Source organism: Leuciscus leuciscus (genome assembly GCF_965113295.1).
Source record: "Leuciscus leuciscus genome assembly, chromosome: 7".
NCBI classification, from domain to species: domain Eukaryota; kingdom Metazoa; phylum Chordata; class Actinopteri; order Cypriniformes; family Leuciscidae; genus Leuciscus; species Leuciscus leuciscus.
In genome coordinates, this window is record NC_138731.1 from 37,701,976 (window position 1) to 37,727,032 (window position 25,057).

The 25,057-nt window shown below is 36.1% G+C and overlaps 1 protein-coding gene across 1 annotated transcript in view; it reads right to left on the minus strand.

Moving 5' to 3' along the window:
* Positions 1 to 1,020: 1,020 nt before the first annotated feature.
* Positions 1,021 to 25,057, minus strand: part of calcrla (calcitonin receptor-like a) — a 29,169-nt gene continuing 5,132 nt past the window's right edge. Inside the window, exons 2-13 of the mRNA XM_082176690.1 lie at positions 13,650 to 13,736; positions 12,780 to 12,942; positions 12,054 to 12,167; positions 11,169 to 11,281; positions 10,974 to 11,065; positions 10,755 to 10,881; positions 10,317 to 10,470; positions 10,159 to 10,219; positions 8,982 to 9,048; positions 8,473 to 8,691; positions 6,212 to 6,253; positions 1,021 to 3,487 (exon numbers count right to left, since the gene is read on the minus strand). Coding sequence (XP_082032816.1) covers positions 3,269 to 3,487; positions 6,212 to 6,253; positions 8,473 to 8,691; positions 8,982 to 9,048; positions 10,159 to 10,219; positions 10,317 to 10,470; positions 10,755 to 10,881; positions 10,974 to 11,065; positions 11,169 to 11,281; positions 12,054 to 12,167; positions 12,780 to 12,942; positions 13,650 to 13,736 — 1,458 coding nt within the window. The 3' untranslated portion in view covers positions 1,021 to 3,268. The remainder of the gene's footprint in view (positions 3,488 to 6,211; positions 6,254 to 8,472; positions 8,692 to 8,981; positions 9,049 to 10,158; positions 10,220 to 10,316; positions 10,471 to 10,754; positions 10,882 to 10,973; positions 11,066 to 11,168; positions 11,282 to 12,053; positions 12,168 to 12,779; positions 12,943 to 13,649; positions 13,737 to 25,057) is intronic.

Genomic DNA, 25,057 nt, shown 5'->3' on the forward strand with positions numbered 1-25,057 from the left:
CATCCTTGCACTGAATTGTGTGCTGGCACAGAACTTGGCTGTGTAAAGAGGCCTATAGATATTTTATTGTATAGTTAATTAATGCTAATTAACACTTTACTAAATAACAATATTTTTTTGCCTCTAACTTGGTAAAGAGACCTTGGGTTTTAGAAAGGCACAAAAAAAAAAAAAAAAAAAAAAAAAAAAAAATATATATATATATATATATATATATATATATATATATATGTGTGTGTTATTATTATTGATTGCAAAATAATGGGCCAAGCCAAAAATGGCTAAACTCTAAGCTTTTAATTGTCTGAACCACAAATTATTGGTCAGAAAATGTAAGCAATTGCACTACTTAAAAAGCCATTGCGGTCTCAGAAAAACATCTGAGATAAATTTTTCAATCACTCATGAACTATTTGAAGCCACCAACACTGACTGTAAAAAGCTGTCTGCAAATTTACCCACACGGCTTAAACATTTAAAGAAAACAAAGGGGAAGGCTATTCTGTGCTAAGTTACTTTATCTACAGTTACTTGTGCAATTCATGCTAATTACCTGACCAGTGATTTGTGATTAAAATGGTGAAGACCATTAAAAGACCACTAAATATTGTGCCATTTTTGGCTTAGCCTTTTTGCCCACGAGTGTAGTTGTTGTGAAACTTTCTCTAACTTTAACAGAGCAGCGTTCATCTAGATGCATTGCCTTTAGCTGTTCCTAGAGAATTGTGGGTTTGTTTTCCTATAAGCCACCTTATCAAAAATGCACTCGACTGATGGCAGTTGAAGAACACGTTTGATGATGAACATGGCTTTGTGAGTGGACGTCATTAGATTGCCCTTGGAGTTTGAGTAAATGAACTTCAATCGTGCTCAGTGTGAATAGTGGATCCTTTTATGTGCCTTTATATTTTGACCAGCGTCTGTTCCACACCCCAGTGCTTTTAATGAAACACGCATTAGTATTCAAACAAGACACTTGAAATAATAATCTATAATTACAGAATAATACGATACACATGATTGCAACTGCCCACATTTTATGAAATAAATGTTACACGAATACACCTTAGGAGAACAAAAGACAAATTACATTCATACAGAAAAGAACATTTGTAGTGGTTGAATTTAGGTGCAGCATAGACATAATACAACTATTCTGATACCAACAAAGTACAACCTTAAAAATACCAGGTCGAAAAACGACAAGCGAATATGTATTTGCAACATATATGAAACATATGAAACCGTCCTGCAGTGAGTGTTTTGTCTTCACTGAAACACAAATTATCACAAACAACATAAAAATAACAAAACATCTTGAGCAACAGTAATTGGCACACATTCATGAAAAAGAAATGACATTCAAGGAAAAAGATATTGCGGAACCTGATGAGACGATAGAGTGGATGTTTGATTGGCTTTTTTTTTTTTACATGCTGTGATTTGCAATATTAATACTGATTTGTTCTGAACCCAGATTGAGTTATGTTAACAAAACAATATTTACATATTTAGGACAAGCACATTCCTGCTTTTGTAGCATTGCCTGTCATCAATTCTGTTTTCATGGTTTAATATGGACAAAAGCAGGAATTAAATGAGTAGTTCACCCAAAAATAATGTGACAAGATCTGGGAATTTTTCCCCCCACTTATTTATGAACCACATCAATTGGCTCATTCATACTCAACACTCTTAATGAATTAAATTTCAGTCTGTTGAATAGATTGAAATGTAAATATTGTAGGAGTTCAGAAAGCTTAGAATATAGTGCATGAGTCAGATATGAATTATATTAATGGTACGTTAGACAGATGTGAACATCATTAGAAAGAGTGGCGTAAGATTCATCAGAAGTTCTCCTTTTGTCAAACAGAAATAACTAACTGCATATTGGATTAAAATGAAGGTGCGTTGGCAAATAATGACAATAAAAATGTTTGGGTGAACTATTCCTTTAAGCATTATGAAAACTTGCTGATTTTCAGAGAAGAACGGCGTTTAGGTAACTCTGTGACATCAAAGGAAATAAACACTGGGCGCATTATTTAAATCATATGGAATGTAATTGAATTTAGGCCGAGTGGGTTAAAGGTAGAATATACCACAGGGTCAAATATCAGGAACCTTTTTTATCTATTTAGATTCACAGATTGCTTCTGAATCCCTGCCTTTGACACTAGAGAGTGATATCTCAAACACTCCAAGCGTATTATAGGAAATATGAGTAGCATACTCTAGGTAGCGGATTATTGTACCTGATTTCATAGGTCACATGACTGAACACTACAAGCATGTTGAGAAATATGATGTCAAACACACTGAAAATGTGGCATGTATATATATATATATATTATTTTTTTTATTTTTTTTATTAAGCATATAAATTAGATTATATTTATAAATATATTTTAAAGGGATGAGCATGTTTTCATACTGTAAGGCTTCACACTGAGTTCTTACTAAAGCTAGAAATGTTGCATAAATTATGGTCCAATCTCCAGTGTCATTTTCAGGGGTCCCTAAAGCAGGTGTTTTTGAATTACTTTACATGTTCTCACAATATTTGTGATCTGTGTCGTCAAATAACAGATATACTTAAATAGCAATCAGAATAAAAAATCGTGCATACTAAAAATACTAAATCTTATTGATGTCTTCCTGAAGTTTCAATTTACTTCTTGTCCAAATAAACAAAGACAACAGCTGGCTATAATTCTGTCTTCAGATTTACATTAAAATAGTTGCCAAATCAGTGTTATAAAAGAAAAGGCGACATTGGCATTTGCACCCTCTTCAATTTTTGTTTCAACAATATATATATATATATATATATATATATATATATATATATATATAGTTGTTTTGTTTGTTTGTTTTTTCAGTAAAATATACATTTCTCAGTGTGCTCATCATTTGGATTAGATTTTTCTTTTTTATCACAAGGACAATCCTATAAGACAAAGAAATGCATTACATACAGTATAAGAGCTGAATATTTACACATAACTCCACTGCAGACAGCAGTCTAACAAACTACAATACTGCGAAGTACAAAGACCAGGCAAATAATGCTTGTATTTGTCCAATGAACATTAAATGAAGGTAGCAAAATGTTTTTCAGTGTAAATTCTTGGAGAAATGCCTTTTCCCCACCCTTCAGAGTATGAGCAGTGAATTATGTACTACATTTGTAGTAGGTCCAAGTCAGCCATGTAACTGTCGCTGTAATAAACAGTTTATATATATACTGCCACGTTCAGTGGCATCAGGCAAAGGGATTCTCTGGTTTTAAGATGGTGCTGTCAATGTCGTTGCAGTTTTTGCCATTCAAGTGTTCTGTGTGGCCATCGATGCTGTAACAGCCCTGGACCTCTGTGATGGAGGACGCCGTGTACGAGGCAGACCTCAGAGCATCGGACTGTGTGATGGTGCTTCCAAACTGGATGCGGTACTGGTTCCAGTGCCGCCTTACAACCGCTTGGACCTGGGGAAGTTTGGACAGATGATCTCAGTGAATATACATCACTTATCATGCAGCTTGAATAACACATTATCTACTTTTTGAGCATTTATAACAAATCACTTTTAACTAGTTTTATAAAATAAAATGGATAATTTAGACATAAAATCTCTAAACACATGGCACCATTTGGGGGAGTGGGTGTCATGACCAAAATCATAGATTAATTTCACTTGTTTTTATCACAATTGAGTTGTATTTTAATGAATATGTAATAATAATGTATTGCTAAAACAGCGAGCATGATTTTGCTTTTATAACCATGTGGTAATGCATATTTTTGAATATTCTAATAAAAAAAATGACTATACAATTACTAGACATCTAATTTGATTTATAAGTTTAATATATAAGTCTGGCATCAGTACTAAAATGCACTGCCATGCAACAAAACTCAAAACTGTAAAACATTTATTATAACATTTATATTTTACAGTGGTATACTGTATAAACTCTTAAAAATAAAGGTTCTTTATTAGCATTTATGGTTCCACAAAGAATCTTTCCATTGCACAAACAGTTGGTTCTTCAGATTATTAAAATACTTTACACTAAGAAAAAATGGTTCTTCTAAGAACTGTTCACTTAAAGGGGCTATATGTAATAATTTTAATGTATTAATCACTGTTTTATTGACAATGTGTGAACGGCTTGTAACAAAACTTAAAAACAAGACCTTCCCTGACTTCCTAGGTTGTCTATGAAAGTCTATAGACAGTTTTTTTATGGGAAGGACTCGAGATTGGGCCTCCCATAAATCCCTATGGGATTTTTTCCGGGAAAATCCAAAGGATGTAACATTTACGCGCACTCCTGAGAGTTTCTTTCAATGACACATGAAATTAATGCTTATACAGTGTTCAGGATAAAGCCAACAGAGCTATTCTGAAATGTCAATGTGTCATGCTAAGAAAAGGGATTATTTCAAACTATAGTCTTAGATCTATATAGCCTACAGTCTCAAATATAGGCTACTTTATCATTACAGTGTAATTTTAATTACCTCATCTATCGACATGATGGCAGTGAATTGCAGAGCTGGTGCAAACTTATCCACATCGCTATGATCTGATGCTTTTTTAACTGATGTTTTCTCACCGCTGTCAGTTATGTTGTGTGTTTATTTGTTATTGAGAGGAAAGCGTGCATTAAATATTAATCTAAACGTCGCTCTCAGCAGCGTGGACGGCATCTGGATGTTCGTTAAAAGTATTTAGCTGTAAAGGTATTTCCAACTTCTTTTTACTTCTGAGCAAAGAACAAAATCGGGACATTGAATCAAGTTCAGTGTCTTGTATGTTACGTGTGCACGAGTGCGAGCACAAGCAATAAGTTGCTGGCTGCAGTTCACTAAACGGCCACTGGTGTCGCTAATAACAAGGGTCTGAATTCTACATATAGCCCCTTTAAGGGTTTTTTGGAAAGCAAAAATGGTTCTTCTATGCCATTGCTGTGAAAACCTCCTTTCGGAACCTTTCGTCATACATTTTGTAAGCAATACAGCAAACACTGTAGCTGATATATCGTCATAACATCAGCCATCAATTCAAGCACACAGGCTGCATTAAAGGGATAGTTCACTTTGAAATTCATTTTTGGTATGTTTTAGCTTACCTCAAGGGCATCCAAGATGTAGGTGTCTTTTTTTCCGCGGTAGTTTCAATTTTGATATTTTTAGGTCAAACCGTTCTTGTCTGTCAGTCATATAATGCAGGTCTATGGTCACGGTCTCAAAACACAAGCACAGAGTCCAAATTAAAACAATTCCCCGTCGTCCAAATTAAACAATTCCCCATCGTAAGTACACATTGATGGCCTGAGACACGAAACGAGCGGTTTGTGTGAGAAAACGAACAGTATTTATATCGTTTTTTACCTCTTATACGCAGACATGTCCGAGTGATCTGATCTGACGTGTACGCAGACTGGTGCATAGATATATACACTAGATGTCACCTTAAAGACATTCGTTCCAATGAACTGCCGTAGACAAAGCGACATCTAGTGTATATATATCTATGCACCAGTCTGCGTACACGTCACACACCAGGATGCGCGAGCGCCCTCAGATCACTTGGACGTGGCTGCGTATAAGAGCTAAAAACTATATAAATACTGTTCGTTTTCTCACACAAACCGCTCGTTTCGTGTCTCAGGCCATCAATGTGTACTTACGATGGGGAATTGTTTAATTTGGACGACGGGGAATTGTTTTAATTTGGACTCTGTGCTTGTGTTTTGAGACCGTGACCATAGACCTGCATTATATGACTGACAGACAAGAACGGTTTGACCTAAAAATATCAAAATTGAAACTACCGCGGAAAAAAAGACACCTACATCTTGGATGCCCTTGAGGTAAGCTAAAACATACCAAAAATGAATTTCAAAGTGAACTATCCCTTTAACTGCCGGACCGGTAATGTCATCCATATTAGCTTCTGCAAGCCTCATTACCACATTGCCTCTAAAACAGCTCAACAAAAAAACTAAATGATTTGGACAGGTTCCCTCTGAGTCAGGCTTCTCATATTGGTACATGTGGACATCTGCCAATATTTTTAGGATTTAGAAATAAACAGCCAATACAGAATCTCCATATCTGAGCTCTGCTTTCAAGGAAAAGGATGTTGCACAATTCCTGCAGCTAAACAGGACATTTTTCATTTTAGTGGGGTAAACTCTTACCTCTCCGTTGAAAAAGCAGAAGATTGTGGCCACCAGCAGTCCCTTAAACATACAATCAGAAATGCATGTCAGCAGTAAATCCGCATAAACTGCTATCTTGCATTACTAAACTATAATCTCCCATATCGCAACCTCTTCACTAATCATTTTCTCGGCTGGTGGTGAGTACTGTTCTCCCTTGTGTTTTGACACATTTTGGCAGAAAGTGCTCTTGATGTGCACAAAGAGTCATCTGGGATGACAAGCCTGTTTTGTTGCATTATTCATTGTGCCGATTCAGCTAGGTCTAGCAGTACCAGCTGTCCAAGGCTTCTCACTTTGCTGTTTTCTGCACAGCAGACTACAAATTAATATTTTCTTGTTGCTGTACACCTACCAATTTCAGAATAAATGTTCAGGAGTCAGACTTTTAAGAGGCAAGTGGCCTGATGTTTTTTTAAATGAATGGTTCACCCCCCAAAAGGGATATTTACTTTTGCTATGCTGTTATTTCTTCAGTAGAGCTTAATGGAAATCAAAATGATATGTGAATATTGACTTACATTTTGGCCTGTACTTTTTATGGGACTTTCATAGTGTTGTTTAATGGAAAAGACCAGTGTTGAAAACTTTTCTTTTGTTTACCACAGAAAAAATAACAGAATATGGTTTAGGAACAATATGAGGATTAGTGATTAAAAGCAGAATATCAAAAGAGACAAGTTTTCCCCTCTGGCTAGTAACAACAGAGCTTCTGTTGCCATTTGCTTTACAAGCTTAATTAAGTAAACTTAATTATAGGCTGCTGAGCTTCTGCCAGTCAAAGAGATAAAGAGAATGGGAAACCCAGTCTTGCAATAATAATAATGTATTATTACATGGTCAAAATGGAACACTCCACAAGTGCAAAATATAAGTAAAAATTGGCACTGGCAAATAATTAAAGTTAGGAACTGCAAAATAATATTTGTTTCAAATATAATTGAGAATTATAGTCTGACCCTTGCTGATATAGGCCATGTACACGTTGTAAAGTTTCAGGAGTGACAACCACATTTAAAGGAACCGTATGTAAGAAATGTATTTCAATTAATCATAAAATGGCCCTGATATGTCACTAGTCATTAAGAAATCATGTTTATTTCAAATACTTATATCACTGACAACAGTAGTCCGGCCAGGATATTGTTATTTAAAAAGTGAAGTTGCAGCCCTCAACTGATGTTGATGTTGTCATCTTGTGTTTTGGCCTGATGCTCCACCCTCCACCTATCTACCAATCACGAAGTCAGTAGTGTTTCGGCATCCGGGTTGCCAGCTCTGCTCTAGTTACCACAGCTGCAGCTACAAACGTGTCGGATAAAAATGCCAGCCTATCTGGCAACTTCGAGTCAGGGGGAGGGGGAGGGGATACACCGCTCTACAGTAATTTGAAAGTGATTGCAGTACCAGTTTCGGCCACAATCTTACATACGGTTCCTTTAAATAAGGGAGTCTACGGAACACGACTCGCTCCCGACATTGTGATGCTTGACAGCATGGTTGCTAACCATTGCAAAGTTCTGGCATCTGCCGTGTTTGGTATCCACTATTTTTGACAAAAGTAATATTACAGCGACCAAAGACTAATTATGTTCTGCAATTTTAACTAAACCACCATTCACAGAGGCGTGAATCTGCTTCGCAGAGGGCGCTTTTGAAGTTTTGCCATTGCCACTTGTTATAAGCGTTTTTGGGCTCGTTGCTTAGGTTTGGTTCATAAAGCGATCAAGTTTATGGGGGCAGGAACAAACGCGCTCGGGCTCGGACCGCAGCAAATGAGTCCAGTGTGAGAGCAGCCTTAGTGTATTATGGGCTTCTTCTTGTTGATTGTTTTTTTCTAGCAACATGAATGAGACAAAGATCATACCAATTTCCCTGTGGTTTTCTTGCACCGCACACATAAGAGAGACACATCTCTGATGCATGTTTAAATATGCCATTAACAACTAATTGTTCAATTCGGTTCCATACATACTGCATAGAATTTTTTTATGCGGTTGTCACTACCTAAATTTTCGGGTGTTAATCCGGTTGTAGAATGCGGTTGTCACTCCTGTAAATTACTGAACTGTGTATGTACAGAACAGGATTAAGCACTAAAAGGTGAACTGACAAACAAATTAAACTTATTTTTGGTTATATAATTGAAAATATATTATAGCCATTAGAGTGTGTACCAAAGATGTACATGTCAGATTGATGTTTATTTGACATATTGATACTATTTGACAGCTTTTTACCTGATAATGCATTAAGATATGCATGATGTAGTCGTAGATTTCAGCGGAAACGCGCCCCCCAGGTTTATAAGGGAGGAGAACGTACTGGATGCCCAAGAGTGGAACCAGAATGAGGGTGGCACGGACAGCTTTCATATACAGACTAGACTCAGCTTGGTGTGTTACTTTCAGTTTGGTGATGAGGACTCGTACGATGTTCAGCAGAAAGAACAAGTTCACCTGGAAGGACAGAAAGATGAGTGGCAAACGCAAAACAAAGACAAAGGATCTCAGCTGGCTGGCAGATCATGTCAGATGTCAGTATTCAAACCGCTTTAGCATGCTGGTGTTCTTTTTGATGTACTGATACATATAAACATTGTGCTTGGCTACTCAAAAATGAATTCAGATTGGTGAATACAATCTTCTGGATGTAATTTGCACAAACAATACACAAAGATTATAATTAATGTTGCACAAAAAGAATGTGTTTTGAAAACGAAAAGGACAAAAACATCCAGATGTCTTACCAGCAGTGCAGCACAGATGGGGCCATGAATAATGTATAGCAGAGAAGTATTTGAGCTGATCCAACAACTGTGTATTAGGAAGGCAAGGGTTAGCCAAATGTTCAATATTGAGTATTATTTTGTGTAAAATTTTGAGTAAAAATCTTTTGTTTTTGAGTGTAGCGTATAAAAGTACAAATAAATGAAATATCAAAAATAAAAAGTATCACTAGCCCAGATGTTCGATTACATTAAGAATTGTAAACATTCAGTTTTCTAAAATGCAATGTTTAAATATGCACTAATTTACATAAATGTCCAGAACAGAAATCTGAACAATGGATAAAGACAGGTATAAAATGATTTGGTCCCACTTTATATTAAGTGGTTTTAATTACTATATACTAACATGGAAATTAATAATTTGATTCAATGGACTTATTGTGTACATACATGTTTTTACATTGTACTTATATTTTAAAAATACCTGCATGTAATTACAGCTGTAATTAATTTATGTAATTACATTTATAATTACACTGTTGACCCTTCCCTTACACATTAACCCACCCTTAAACCTACCCATACCACCACACCTGTCCCTAACCTTACCCGTATCACACCTCAATAACAGCAAAAGTGTTTTACAATATAACATGAACACAATAAGTGCATTGTACTTATTTTTCGATGTAAGTACCGTACATAGTACTTAAAGCCACTTAATATAAAGTGGGACCAATTCTTTTTTTCATTTTGTTTATATAAAGTATTACAGGCAAAGGAAATCTATTTTTGATATCTTTTTTATCACACCATAAATCATAAAATACTGTCAACAGCCAGAAAAACAAATCATAATTTTAGGAATAAAATGTGTAAAAAACACGCAAATGATATATGCACAAACCCCTCAGTAAAAACCTTCAGCATATACATAGGAATAAAACTGGAAGGTTTGGCATATGCACGTGGTGCTACTGAGATTTCTGGATCAGTGTACGAAAAAAACAGAAAGCAGCCTTTAAGATGGGTATTGTAATTGAAATCTACAGACACAAATAGATAAGGTGCAATAACATAAATACTTTAAAGTGTTTTTTTTTGTGTGTGTTTTTTTAATGTTTTTTTTACCATTAGACCTAAACAACTCGTTATGAAAAAAATTGTTATTTTGCTACAGAAAAAGTATACTCACTTATCATTGTAGTAATAACTTCTGGCTACAGCATGTATTATAGCGGGTATTAGTGGGAAACCTGTTGTTTAAAAAAAAGATATGGTTTAAAAGAAGTTAGGCTTAGTTTATTCAATCAATGCTGTGAATAAAATTCTTTGATTTATTTGAAAACTCACCCCATCCAAGAAGGTAGTACCACATTAAATGCTGTTTTTCAGCAAACACTGCCACAACAATGAGAGTGTGCAAGTAAATCCCTTCACAAAGCATCCAGAAGTAGTTGCATCCAAAGATGTACAAATGGATAAATTGTGATACTTTGCAGCTGACCTGAATAATAGTAGCACAGACATTTAAGGACGATTAGTAAAGCAGATTGATGACATACTGTAATGCCTTTAAATGATCAAAGGAAAATACTGCCTTCATTTATCCACCCTTTTGTCCCATAACCCTGCTATGGCAAGAGATGCAAATTTCTTAAAAATTTTTCCTTTTGAGTTCCACAGGGGGGAAAAAATTTAAGCATACAGGTTTGGGATGACATGAGGGTGAGTAAAAAAAATGACAATATTTTATTTTATTTATAGAAGTTACTGTCAGTACACACTTACTGGGTTTTGCTGAACTAATTCCTGGTTGTTTGCCACTGCTGTTAACCATATGATAGTGATGATGGAGTTTAATACAAAGGAGAAAAAAAGGTTTTTGTGCAGGGTAATTCTCTGGCAGCTCAAACTCCTATAAGCACAAAAAAGACAGCAAAATAACATGAAATAATTGTGATGAGCATTAAACAGGAATACAATAGTGAGAGAGACATTTGCACTTACTTGAAATGGAAGAATATGCCTAGCGAGACGAACAAAGACGTTAAAGAGAGCCCATGACCTATTAACGCCAAGTAGAACAAGTTCATTGCGGTCTGCAATCACACAAACAATAGAGTCATGAAGTGTTTATACTACAAGCCCATTAAAATGTGTGTTTATATTCATCTCAAGTGACTATTGTGTTTATGCTCATACCCTTCGTCCTTCAGTAGTGTGCAAATTACATCTGGTGAAATTTGTCCATGTGCGGTTACTCTCAGGATGCAAGAACCACTGCCCACTTTCTGTACATATTTTGCTGACCATTTCTGCAGAAGTAGAAGTAGATCAAAATATGTTACAGCGAGAAGCATCAATATTAACAAGATATGGAGTCCAGACACAGTGAAAAGCTTTATTCATTGGTAAAATGAAGTTTTTCACCATGTCTGAACTCCATATCTTGATAATATTGGCTTCTCTTAATAACATTTTGAGGTATGGCATGTCATATTCCTCCTGTCTTATTTACAGTATGTGGTGTGCTTTATTGATTTAATATTTTACTCCAGTTATTTACCTTTTTATTGTGTTAGGGTGTTATATATCATTATTCTTATTCTAAAATATAATATAATTTTTTCTCCTCTTGCTTTCTTCTTTTCTCCAGTGTTCGTTTGGTTCTGTGAAAGTGGTTAAAATGTTTGTTTTTTTAAATAAAGCAACACTCAGCCTCCAAAAAAAGACCAAAATAATGGCTAAAGTACTATTTTACTGTTTTTTTTCTGAGCACTTTTTAAGATAAGTGTTGGAAATTATTAAAGTAACTTAATAACTTCACTGCAAAATCTTAATATTCTTAATATTGAAAACATGCTCTTTCTTTCACATCATCTTTCTTCATGGCAGAAAATGTGTCTTATAAAAGTTTTAATAGCCATTTAGCCTATGATTTTAGCATGATTTGACCGTAAGGTCTAAAGGAGCTGGGATAAATCTAAGATGACGTAAGAGTATTAGGCAGGTGAGCAGAAAGTGGCAAGTGCTCAGACTGAACTTTATACAGGTTAAATGAACCTTATACCGATCTCTAACATTCACCTGTAGGGTCAAAGTCCTGGAAATAGTCAGGGCAGTGTTGCTCAGAGGTGATGCCAGCCTCTGTATCGTCCCAACACAACCATCCATCCCAGGTCCTGCTGCACACCGGGCCAGCTGAATATAGAAAAAAGCCCAAAACATTTATTAGTTTCTATGGAGACTGGGAAACCGTAACTTCCTGTTATCATTATCACTATTCTTAGTTATATCCGCCTGTTCCAAAATCTAGTCCCCCATGCGCTTTTGGTGTGCCGCAGCCTATGGAGAGTTTTCCAAATCCGTTATTGTTGTGACTTGTTTAGGATGCTAAGTAGGCAGACCACTAGGTTTTGGAACAGAGCAAATATTTCACAGCTGTCCTGTCCCCCAATGGGACCAAATGCACTCTCCCTAACAATGAATATGAGTCACCTGAGGCTTTTTTTCTGTGTTCTTGCTGTACTAATTAGACAAGAATGTACTGTATGTCACAGTTTGCAATGTATATGAGGGGCTTCCTGAAAATGTTATTGAATTATTACTTTTATTATATATTACACATTTAGCATGACACATTTAGCTTGACATATAGTTATGGCTATATGGCTAGGCTGGACTGGCTTGAAGCTGCTGTATGTCTTGCAGAAATGAATTTCTGCAAAGTAGTGTTTTAACATAAATAAAAAAAAATCATCCCTATCAGGATACAGGATCTTGTCAAAACTCTAATATGTACAGTGTCTATACCTTTACTTGGTATGACGTCTTGATTGTTGTCCTTCATGATCTTCTGATAGCACTCGAACTGTGCAGTCACAATCTGGTTTCTGGTAACACTGATGTCATGGTACACATTTTGAGGATGTTCTTGCTGGCTTTCGTTCACCTCAGGACTGGCTAGAACAATGAACTACAAACAGCAGGCACATTAAAAAAGTAATATGTGAGAACAGGCTAATTTCACAAGCTTCTTTTATGAGATGTAAATGATAGGTACATGTAAAATACTGCCTTATGTGGTTGTTTCTTCAATTATAGACACTATAGAGTTTCATGCTTTGTGGAAACTTTTACCATGTTTTTTAAATGTATAGATTGTATTGTTTTTCCTGCCCCAGACTCTAAAAACAACTGTTGTTGAAACATATGCTAAATAACTAATCTAATCTGTCCAAGGGCCAGATTTACTAACAGCTAGTGTCAGCTGTTAGCAAACCCTCTTTTGGCATTAAAAACTACTGTCAGGATTTACTAAACACACGCAGTGAAAAATGTGCACTCTTTTTTTAAGTAAAGACTGAAAGAGTTGATGGAAGCTTAATGGACATGACGTTGAAATAATGTGACGGTGGTGTGGTTTGTTTATAGCCTACGTTTAGCTTTTTACTTCAACAAAACTTGTAAGAATCATAAACTTTGTTGGTCACAGAGCTTATTTTCTGCAATAATATAAAAGCCACTGGAAAAATCCTATTGCGTTTTTTTGCCGAGGGAACCAGGCTGATGCTTACTTCCGGGTTAGCCAACAAAATACGTAATCACTGTAGCACTTTATATTTTAAAGGTACAGATATCTTATAGATGTTTATAAGAATCATGTGGCAAATAATCTTTCACCTCAGTGACAGATCCCAGCAGAAACAGACAAATCGTCCAGTCGCTAGCTTTCATCTTCTTTGGCATTTCCAGTGACCCACTATCGATCTGCAAGGAAGGTAACGTCAATAAAACACTGTGCACAGTTCTAAGGGCTCTTATACTGTTACTGACACAAACTGAAGTACTTGTCTTCTTTTCTAGCCTTTTGCAAACATACATGTAGACCCACACTTACCACGCATAAACATGCAGACATATGTACAGAAAACTCTATTGTCTCTGATGGTTACTTCAGTTGTTTTTTGTGGCATTGATAAAGAACATGTGGAAGTTAGGCTTGTACAATGTAACTTGTAATTATATGTTCATACTATATAAACACTTTTTTTCAATGTTTTTGTGTTGATGCAAATTATTCGTGAAATCAGAGCTGTATTAATTCACTGAAAACTGATTCACATCACTTGCCCTGTGTCTAATGGGCAAATTAGTCTAACGAGTCTAATAAAATCATTGCAATATTTACAATGTTGCTTAATTAAATCGCCAGCAAAACCATTGAAAATAGCTTGAATATTCACTACTGAGCCCTACGTAGAAGGGTTATTTTTCAGTTTGTCAGGTCACATACTGTACATGCACTTTAACTTAGATTTTGGGGTTTCTTTAAAACCCAGTGAAGAACGGTTTAGAAGAACAGGCTCTCACAATACACTTATCTATTGCTAAAAAAGAGTTGCTAATGTGGAGCAAAGATCCCTGATATTACTAAATAATGTCCCCTGACTGCTAACATTGGAAGGTATGGCATGTCTTCAAATCTGTTTGGACTTGCGCTACTCATTGGGTCACACTCTTGCAGGAGAGTGGGGAAAGCAAAAGGGGGTATTTCAAATTAGAAACAGATGGTGAAAACCAGTCGTAATGTTGCTCACAATGCAGCATATCATGAAACTGCACTGGCAGATCCCAAGGACCACTGCTTGTAGCTGCGTCATTGGCTGTAGCTGAAATAATGGTGTTTACTTTTCCATTCGAGGGAATAAACATGCAGGTTAGAGCCTTTGTGAGCCATTCTGCAGGCTGGTTGCACTGATACTGATATCCGCACTATGTTATCTTCTGTGGATATCTGCACTACTTGAACAAACAGCTATTTTTCCCCTGCCAGTGCAGCCTTTTGAGTACAACCAGATGGGAGGAAAATGTATGTGTCTTATGGTCATTTTAACTGATTGAGTTTGAAACAGATAAATCAACTAAGTACTCGGGGGGCGAGATAAGGTGGAGCAAGTTCAGTCTGTGCTTCTCTATAAGATGTGTCAACATAAATATAGTTACAAATTTTGAATGCAATAACATCCTGTATGTACTGTACAATCTCTAAACTTCATACAGTTTTCAGAGCTTTACTACCCTTGACTTACACTGTCTACATTGCTGATGCAAGTTGCCATCTTTCTGTAACCAATGATGAGATCACAAGGTTTAACTAAAATGCCACCATAACAATCAAATCTAATAATTTAGAAGAAGCATCCCATTTATGTATTCATCACCCACTTTTATCAGTGGGAAATATTGAAAAAATCATGCAATCAGTGTGTTTAAATAATCAATCAATCACTGATTAACACGGTTAATTTCTACAGGAAATTTAACTTGATGAATAAGGAAACAGCACTTCCGTATTTTTATTTTCTTGTAGTAACAGTAGTAGTGCTAGAGGTCTATTATTACAGTATGTATGTGGGTGTGGGAAATAAAATCTGAATTATTATTACTATTATGAATTATTGCCATTTGTTTGTTCCCTAGTTTTAGGTTAATCTTGGCCACATAGTACTAATGTGTTCCCTTGTTTTATGTAAACTATAATGCAAACTCTTATGATAACTATTAGTGTCCACACCAATGGCCAGTAATGTTCTGTTTATTCTAGCTTGCATTGTAGTTTTGTTTTAATAACATAAATCCAATGCACACTTTTAAAGTTGGATGGAATATGACTGGCTATCACTGACTATGTTAACATGCACACTCATAATGCGATTATAATGAGAGGTGATATTGCAATTGAACTCCCTCATATAAACACAAAACTTTGATCAAATTGATGCGATTAAGCTCATAATCATAGCAACCATAATGGTAGTAAAATATGTGGCGTATGCTGATTTTAATCGCAATAAACAGACATGTAAACACTTTAATTGCATCTGTTTCACTGTGAGCAAAGTGTGCATTTTCTTGTGATGACGTTGTCATGCGTAGATTCATAAACTTGGCAGTAAAGAAGACCACATTTTTGGGGTGCTTAAGAAACTGAATTCATGGTGACAACGTTGCGTGACATGAATATAATGCAGTATATTGATGGTCGAAAAACAACGAAATGAAGACACTTGTAGGCACGTCACCGAAAAAAATTCAATTCATCCATAAAAAAAGTGTTTTGCATTTGACACAAGTACATTAAGGGCCCTATCTTGCACCCAGCGCAATTGACTTTGTACACCGACGCATGTATCATTCCTATTTTGCACCCGCGCACAGCGGACTTTTCCCTCCACAGAAGCACGTCGGTAAGTTAGGAAATACACTTGCGCTCCCGGGGGCGGTTCAGCGCAAAGAGGAGGCGTGTTCCGGCGCAAATGTTCCTTCATGCTATTTTGCAGGTTTAGAAAACAATTGCGCCACTAACCAGGAAAAAATAGTTTAAAGTCAGTGGCGCATTGTGCATGTTATTCATATGCTATTTTAAGGGCGCATGCTTGGCCATAATCAATGTAGCGTGTGCACAACGCGCATACACTTTGATTCTCTCATCTACACAGAAGCAGCAGTTTTCATTTTTGCAAATCATACATTATTACGATAGATAGATAGATAGATAGATAGATAGATAGATAGATAGATAGATAGATAGATAGATAGATAGATAATTTATTATAAAAGCATACATCTAGCTTACACATTTACCCAAATTATCATACGCCTGTTTAACCAAAGTTAATTTGGGTGGGTTTCTCCATCCCCAATGTACCTGACGAGAACGTCGGTCTCCTCGGCTGTGAACCGCTCCTGGCGCGCGCCTGACAAATCCGCCGTTATAATAGGAATCCGCTTTAGAACAAGCACACCTGCTCTTAAAGGGAATGTGAGATGTCGCTCTGATTGGTTTATTTCACGTTACGCCCAAAACCACACCTATGAATAATGAAGCTACTTCAGACCAACCCCTTTTAGATTTGCGCCGGGCGCGAGAGGCATTTATCCCGCCGGGAAAATAGCAACAGCGCCCAAAACCCGCCCACAAAGTTACTTGCGCTTTGCGCTTGACACTTGCGTTTCAGATCGTTAAAATAGGGCCCTAAAACTGGGGCCAGTAACACGCTCACTGAATGTGAGTTGAGCTGTGTGAATTATGGCGGTAAAAAAATAACCACAATTCTTAGCGAAAATCATGATAATGAAAATTGCATGTAAACGGGAGTGAAGACGTTTACTCGTCTCATCTAAACATCTTACTGTGATTAAGTTCTTTCTCTGATTATTGGAAATAATCACATTATTGGTGCACATGTAAACGTAGTCAGTGTTAGTCACTTTATGGATATTATTATCGTTCTTTATTCTGTCTAACGCAAAACGTTTCTGGAAAGTTCGCTTTGGCAAGCTGTTTCCAACTACGGAAACGAACTCCAGACAGACGTTGTCTGACAAAATTATGTCACACCAGTTCATCTTCGATTTCGCTTGAAGTATATAGGTGTCTTAACTTTTGCTCTGATCTAAATACATTTGTGTTGTAGTCATTGTACAAGTTAAATAGTTCCCCCTTTTGAAATTCTTCATGTGCCACATCAAGTGTAGAGCACTTGAGAATGAGCAGGAAATAATCAAGGGCTAAGTGCACACACACTCCTCTGAGTAATGACCGATTATCTCCATCCTTATTCTTCCAAATGGAAATCCAATAAGCTTCCTTAAATTACACTTGTTGGGGCTATTAGTCATAAGCGAAATTAATACCATTTATACCAGTTTGATACCAGTCTAATAAATGACTGAGCGTTTCAAACTGCTGTGTGTGTGTTACCTTATTAGTGTTGCAATCGATAGACAAAAAGGTAACTTTGTAGGTCAGGCAATCTCCCTTAATACCTCATTGGTATAAAGACTTTGACATGTGTGTTCCTTAATTCAGCAGAGCAGATCATCGTACATTTATTAATCACATGTGAAGTCTGTTTTATTTATATGAAAAAACAATAGTGGCACAGGACTGTATACAGTAGATTCAATTCAAGTACGAGTCCAGTGTGATTTACTATTATTTATATTATTTATTATCCACTATTATTTATCCTACAGCAAAGACAATATACACTACAATTCAAAACTTTGGGGTCAGTAAGATTTTTTTTTTTTTTTTAGAAATCACTTATTCAGCTGTATTCAGCAAGCATGCATTAAATTGATTAAAAGTGACAGTAAAGACTTTTTCAAATAAATGCTGTTCTTTTGAGCTTTTTATTAATCAAAGAATACTGGAAAGAAATGTATCACAGTTTTCACAAACATATTAAACAGCACAACTGTTTTCAACATTGATAGATGAACATTTATAAAATAAAATAAAAGCAGCCTTGGTGAGGGAAAACCAAAACAAAACACAATATTGACCATTAAAATTTTGAAGGGTAGTGTATATATTAAAGTGCTCTAAACACTGTGTAGGCTACTTGTGTATAGATTTGTAAGAAATCTTTCTTTCTGCTTATCGCACGCTCGTTTTGAAGTTGAAGCTTGTAAACATCCTACAGTGACCAAGGGATGTTTACTTGCAGTCCAAGTTCCTTCTAAGCATTCACAATTACCTTTTCCTATTTTCAGAATAATTCCAGCTCGCTCAAAAGTCCCACAATGTGATCTGTGGAGATTAGACTTATCGCTCAGATACATGCTCGGCACAGACCCAGTGGCACGTCTGTTGATGTAAATATGAATGAATTTGTATTAATCTCATTTCCATTAGAGATGTAAATGTAAACATTGCAACTGTGCACTCAAGATAAACACTCCGTAAAATATATTGAATTGAAATCCTAGAAAATTATGTCATTATTTACTTATCCTAATGTTATTCAAACTCAGTTGCTGCTATTTTTGTACATGGAAAACCAAAGGTGAGTTTTTAAAGAAAAGTGAGAAAAACAATCTTCAGAATTTCTCCTTTTGCTTATACTTCTTTCTTCAGACAAATTATTCCTGTCTAGAAGCAAAGGATTTTTTTTATACGTGACATGAAGGGTTTTAAGATAAGTTTGACAATTGACTGCATTTCAAATATAATTGATCTAGAAACACATAACCATAAAGCATTTTCTTTCCTGAGAAGTGTTATTTTAGTATTACTTATATACTATTTGTTGATTATTATTTTAATATATTGTATTTATTAATATTTTGAATCAAGTATTATTTTTATATTTTTTTATATTTTCAATTTCATTTTAATTTTAGATTTAGTAATTTTGTTTTCTGCGTTCATAATTGTAATTTTTTTGTATTAGTTATTCGTTTAAAAAAATATATATTCCTGCTTCTTTAGTACTTTTATTTCAGTTAGTTTCCAAGGCCTTTTTACGTTTAAACTTTATTCTTTAAGTTTATAGCTTATCTGATATTTATATTATTTCAACTTTTTTAAAATTAATTAATAGTTAAAATTAGTTAACAATAACAACAGTGCTCCTAAATGCAACACATTCTTTCTTGTAACTGGCAACTCTTGCAACAAAAACCTGATTACATAACAGCCCAAAAAGCCCATAGGTGCAGTTCACTCCTTTACACACTTACTCCACACCCTTTTGTCAAGGCACCTCAAACCCTTAGATGATTCTTTCATGTCATTCCACTGTTTTTTCTGTTAGTTGTAGCTGATGTGTATTAACTGAATATGAAGCCAGCATTGGCTCACTGCCTTGGGTACAACCAGATATTGAGCTTTACAAAGCAAGTCATAATGAAGTCATGCAGATGCTGGAGAACACGGCTGGTGATTCTGTCGGAGTAAAAGCTGTTCTGAATTGTCTTGGAAGGTTTAAGTGGGTGGGATGTAGCACAAGATATTAGAAAAATGCCAAGCTTTTACTTCCTCTGATACCCGTGCCCTTCCACATCCCTGAACAACTATCCCTCACATATAACAACTTATATGACAACTTAGAACATTTTTGTTAATGTTGCAAGTGAAATTTATGTAATCCGGATCATATATTTCATATATCATATTTTTTTTTTTCTTTGCTTAGATTTGTTCATGGTTTTAAAGTATGTTGGCATGTTGCACGACCTGTTCATGGCAACTGTATAATTTTATTAGCTTTTATTAGTGTAATAGATGAATTTGCTTCAAAATATTGTAGAGTTAGATTTTTTTTTTTTCATCCCTGGTCTTTGAAGTCAACAACAAAAGTCATTTGAAGTATTTTTACGTTGTTAAAGATAAGAAGCCATATGTTGCTATTCTAACTATCCACAATTATATAGTAAATATTTCAAAAGTTTGCGGTCGGTAAAATACATTTTGAAAGAAGTCTCTTATGCTTAACAAGGCTGGCTACATGTATTTGATCAAAAATGCAGTAAAAATATTTTAATATATGTAATATTTTGAAATATTATATATTTTTTAAATAAATGTTTTCTATTTTAATACATTAAATAGAATTCCTGTGATGCGAAGCTGAATTTTCAGCATCATTACTCCCATCTTCAGTGTCACATGATCCTTCAGAAATCATTCTAATGCTGATTTGATGCACAAGATTATCATCATGTTGAAAAACAGTTGTGCTGCTTAATGTTTTTGTGGAAACCGTGATAAAAAAAAAAAAAGACCGGATTCTTCAATGAGAAAGTTCAAAAGAACTGTATTTAAATATGTATTTTGTAACAATGGAAAAGTCTTCACTGTTACTTTTGATCAATTTAATTCTTGCTGAATAAAAGGTTTCATTTCTTTACAGAAAGATATATTACTGAGTCTGACCCCAAAATTTTGAATGGTATATAGCGCATAATTTTTATTATTTGCATTTAGCATTTTTTTTAAGGATAGATCTGAGATCCATTTTTGAGAACTACTGTTGCAATATAATGCAGACACAAGCTTGTCATATTTGTTTTCTATGAATTCAACACAGTAAGGTTATTTCAATGTCACATCATGATGGTTTCAACAATAGCAGCTAATGCAGTGACAATTTGAGGGATTATGTTTACTTGAGCATCAGGTTCGTCTAGATAGCAACGGGATATTACAAAAGAGGGTGTGAAGTCCTACACTGTAACTCAATCTGAGGAATATACAGTACCAGTACTGTAACTTAAAATAGAACTAGGGAGTATTTAAAAAAGCCTATAAAAAGTAGTACAGCATTAAGCAAAAAAGTATGAATGTTTTATTTAGACTGACACCAGCATCTGTCAAATCAGGGCAGCAAATTGCTTTTATGAAACACAGCACGTAACTACCTGGAAACATCTGCCAAATGTTGATTCTTGGTAATGTGAGCTGACCCTCCCTTTCCTGCCCCAGCGTAACACAGCTGAACATGCAAAACTGCAGGGGGTGACCATTATCCTCTAGTGTGGCTACTGATACAAACAGCCCAAGGAGAACAGAAATAAAACAGGGTAGCAAAGCTGTTCATATTTTAAGCTATTTCAGGGCTAAATCCATCCCCTGAGTTTTTCCACTGTTTTTCATAACTTGCTCTTAAGTGTCTGGATACAGATGCCTGTTATGATGGATCATTTGAAAACTATCATTTTGGAAATGCAGGGGCGAATTAAATAGCTCAACCAGCTAATTGCTAAATAACTGATTTGCAGAATTTCTTTGGTGAACTGAATGTTAAACAACTCATAAAATGCATGTGAATGAAGTGGTTTCAGCTGGCACAATTTAGATATTCAAGTGTTCCGCTAACAGCGTATTGTAACTTTTAGGGCCCTATTTTAACGATCTGAAACGGAAGTATATAACAAAGTAACTTTGTGGGCGGGTTTTGGGCGCTGTTGCTATTATACCGCCGGGATAAATGACTCTTGCGCCCGACGCAAATCTAAAATGGGTTGGTCTGAAGTAGCTTCATTATTCATAGGTGTGGTTTGGGCGTAACGTGAAATAAACCAAACAGAGCAACATCTCACATTCCCTTTAAGAGCAGGCACGCTTGTTCCATGGCGGTTTGCTATTATAACTGCAGATGGAAGCAGGAGCAGTTCACAGCCGAGGAGACCGACGTTCTCGTCAGGGCCGTAAAACACAGAGAAGTGTAAACCCACCCAAATTAGCTGAATTTTTTCACATCTTCATGAACACAACAATGATTTCCCTCGTGGGTTAATATTTTTCCTTGTAATAATGTATGGTTTTCTAAAAAAGAGAACTGCTGCATCTGTGTGTATGAGATAAGCAAAGTGCATTGTGGACACGCTACATTGATTATGGCCAAGCATGCGCCCTTAAAATAGCACATGAATAACATGCGCAACGCGCCACTGACTTTAGACTAGGTTTTTCCTGGTCAGTGGCGGAATAGTTTTCTAAACCTGCAAAATAGCACCAGGGAACGTTTGCGTCGGAACACGCCTCCTCTTTGCACTGAACCGCCCCAGGGAGTGCAAGTTCATTTCCTAATTTACCGACGTGCGTCTGTGGAGGGAAAGGTCCGCTGTGTGCGGGTGCATAATAGGAATGATATATGCGTCAGTGTACAAAGTCAATTGCACTGGGTGCCCTTAGTGTTTAACATTGGTAGTGTTTGGAAAGTTACTTTTAAAAGTAATGCGTTACAATATTGCGTTATTCCTTAAAAAAGTAACTAATTGCGTTGCTTAGTTACTTTTTATGGAACGTAATGCAAGTTACTATTAAGTTTTAAGTTGCCTTTTCTCACCTGGGATTTTTAATAACAAACAAACAAACAAATAAACAAAAGTTCTCGCAAATGTAAAGGCCCATTCACATTAATAGTGATATGAATAAGCCTCAGACTGAAGGAAATACTCAACCTACTTTCAAAAGTGTATAAAAAAGAGATAGCTCCAGATCCGGTGATTGCCATTTTTGGGGTGATTTCAGTACCTTCTTTCAGTAAATTTGAAAAACAGGGTATTTCTTTATTTATGGTTCTTGCAAAAAGACTGATTCTTCAGAGGTGGAAACTGGATATTGTTCCAACATTCGAAGTGCTGCAAAGTGAGCTAGTGAACATTATTCATATTGAGAAGTTACGATTTATCAATAACGACAAGCTAGAAATATTTACGAAAATATGGAAGCCTGTATTAGATTACTTTGGAATGTGATAAATATATACTGGGTCTTATACTTCATCACATATTTGTAACTCTTAATTTACTCATCTGATGTTAACACTGTGATCTGTCTGGAACTCCTATATCCTATGTATCAGAAATACTAATCTGTAACTAGAGTTGCTTCACTTTTATGTCTTTGGTATACCGTGCTAATGTTTCCATTTTGGACCTCTGTTCAGTAAAACAATATAAAAAAAATAAATAAAAAAAGACTGAAGGAAATACAAATTCTAGCCTGTACAGTAGAGGGTGCAGCTCAAACAAACCTCTCAGCTCTGCTGCCATTCTGTATAACGGAAGAATAGGATGGAGGAGAAGAAAGTTCAGGCCTGTGTTCCAAATCACTTCATATACACTCATTCACTATCCCCTACATTACTCCTATTCACATAGTGAATGAAAAGGAGTGAGTGAACTCAGACACTGAGTGCACCGGAAGGGCTTCCGCTTTTGCATAGTCTGTGCTTGCTGTTTAATAATCATTTGAAACTCAGCAAACTGGCAGCTCCAGTAGTAATGAAAAGATTTATCTTGAACTCTGTCATGGAAACTAGCATGTATAAACCTAAATAAACAATTTAATAAATCAATTAAAAAGGAATTTATACCTTTATGATATTACGCTGCACCCACATTGGACCATTGGTTTGGAAAATGGATGGATGATTCAGCTATGAGTTATGATCCACTGTGTATACTTCACAGTGAATTATGGGTCATCTCTAGCCGTTGAGCATACATCGGATGTACACTCGTTATTGCAGTGCATTGTGGGATTGAATGAGTGCACTCGATAATGTCCACTATGGTTTTGGACACCACTACAAATGGCTTGTCCCCTCAAATAGTGCCCTATTTAAGGGTATAGGAGGCGATTTCGGACACAACCCAGCACTCTTACTTCAGCAATAAAAACAAAATATGAAACACAAATGTGATGTTTACCTAAAGTAATTTTTGCTTAGTACGGTTGAATTGGGGCATCGAAGGTCAGCAGCAAAGATATTGGTTAATAATGTGAGATTAAATACATTAAGGGCCCTATTTTAACGATCTGAAACGCAAGTGTCAAAGCGCAAAGCGCAAGTAACTTTGTGGGCGGGTCTCGGCGCTGTTGCTATTTTCCCCGCGGGATAAATGACTCTTGCGCCAGGCGCAAATCTAAAATGGGTTGGTCTGAAGTAGCTTCATTATTCATAGGTGTGGTTTGGGCGTAACGTGAAATAAACCAATCAGAGCGACATCTCACATTCCCTTTAAGAGCAAACGCGCTTTTTCCATAGCGGATTGCTATTGTAACGGCGGATTTGCCAGGCGCGCGCCAGGAGCGGTTCACAGCCAAGGAGAGCAACGCTCTCGTCACGGCCGTAAAAGAGAGAAGTTACATTGAAATGGAGAAACCCACCCAAATTAACTTCGGTTAAACAGGCGTATGATAATTTGGGTAAATGTGTAAGCTAGATGTATGCTTTTATAATAAATTGTCTATCTATCTATCTATCTATCTATCTATCTATCTATCTATCTATCTATCTATCTATCTATCTATCTATCTATCTATCGTAATGTATGATTTGCAAAAATGAAAACTGCTGCTTCTGTGTAGATGAGAGAATCAAAGTGTATGCGCGTTGTGCACACGCTACATTGATTATGGCCAAGCATGCGCCCTTAAAATAGCATATGAATAACATGCGCAACGCGCCACTGACTTTAAACAATTTTTTCCTGGTTAGTGGCGCAATTGTTTTCTAAACCTGCAAAATAGCAAGAAGAAATGTTTGCGCCGGAACACGCCTCCTCTTTGCGCTGAACCGCCCCCGGGAGCGCAAGTGTATTTCCTAACTTACCGACGTGCTTCTGTGGAGGGAAAAGTCCGCTTTGCGCGGGTGCAAAATAAGAATGATACATGCGTCGGTGTACAAAGTCACTTGCGCTGGGTGCAAGATAGGGCCCTAAGTATATTTGTGTTGTTTAAAATTTAATAATTGCAGCAGGTTTGAGTAATTCTGTTTGCCTTTTTT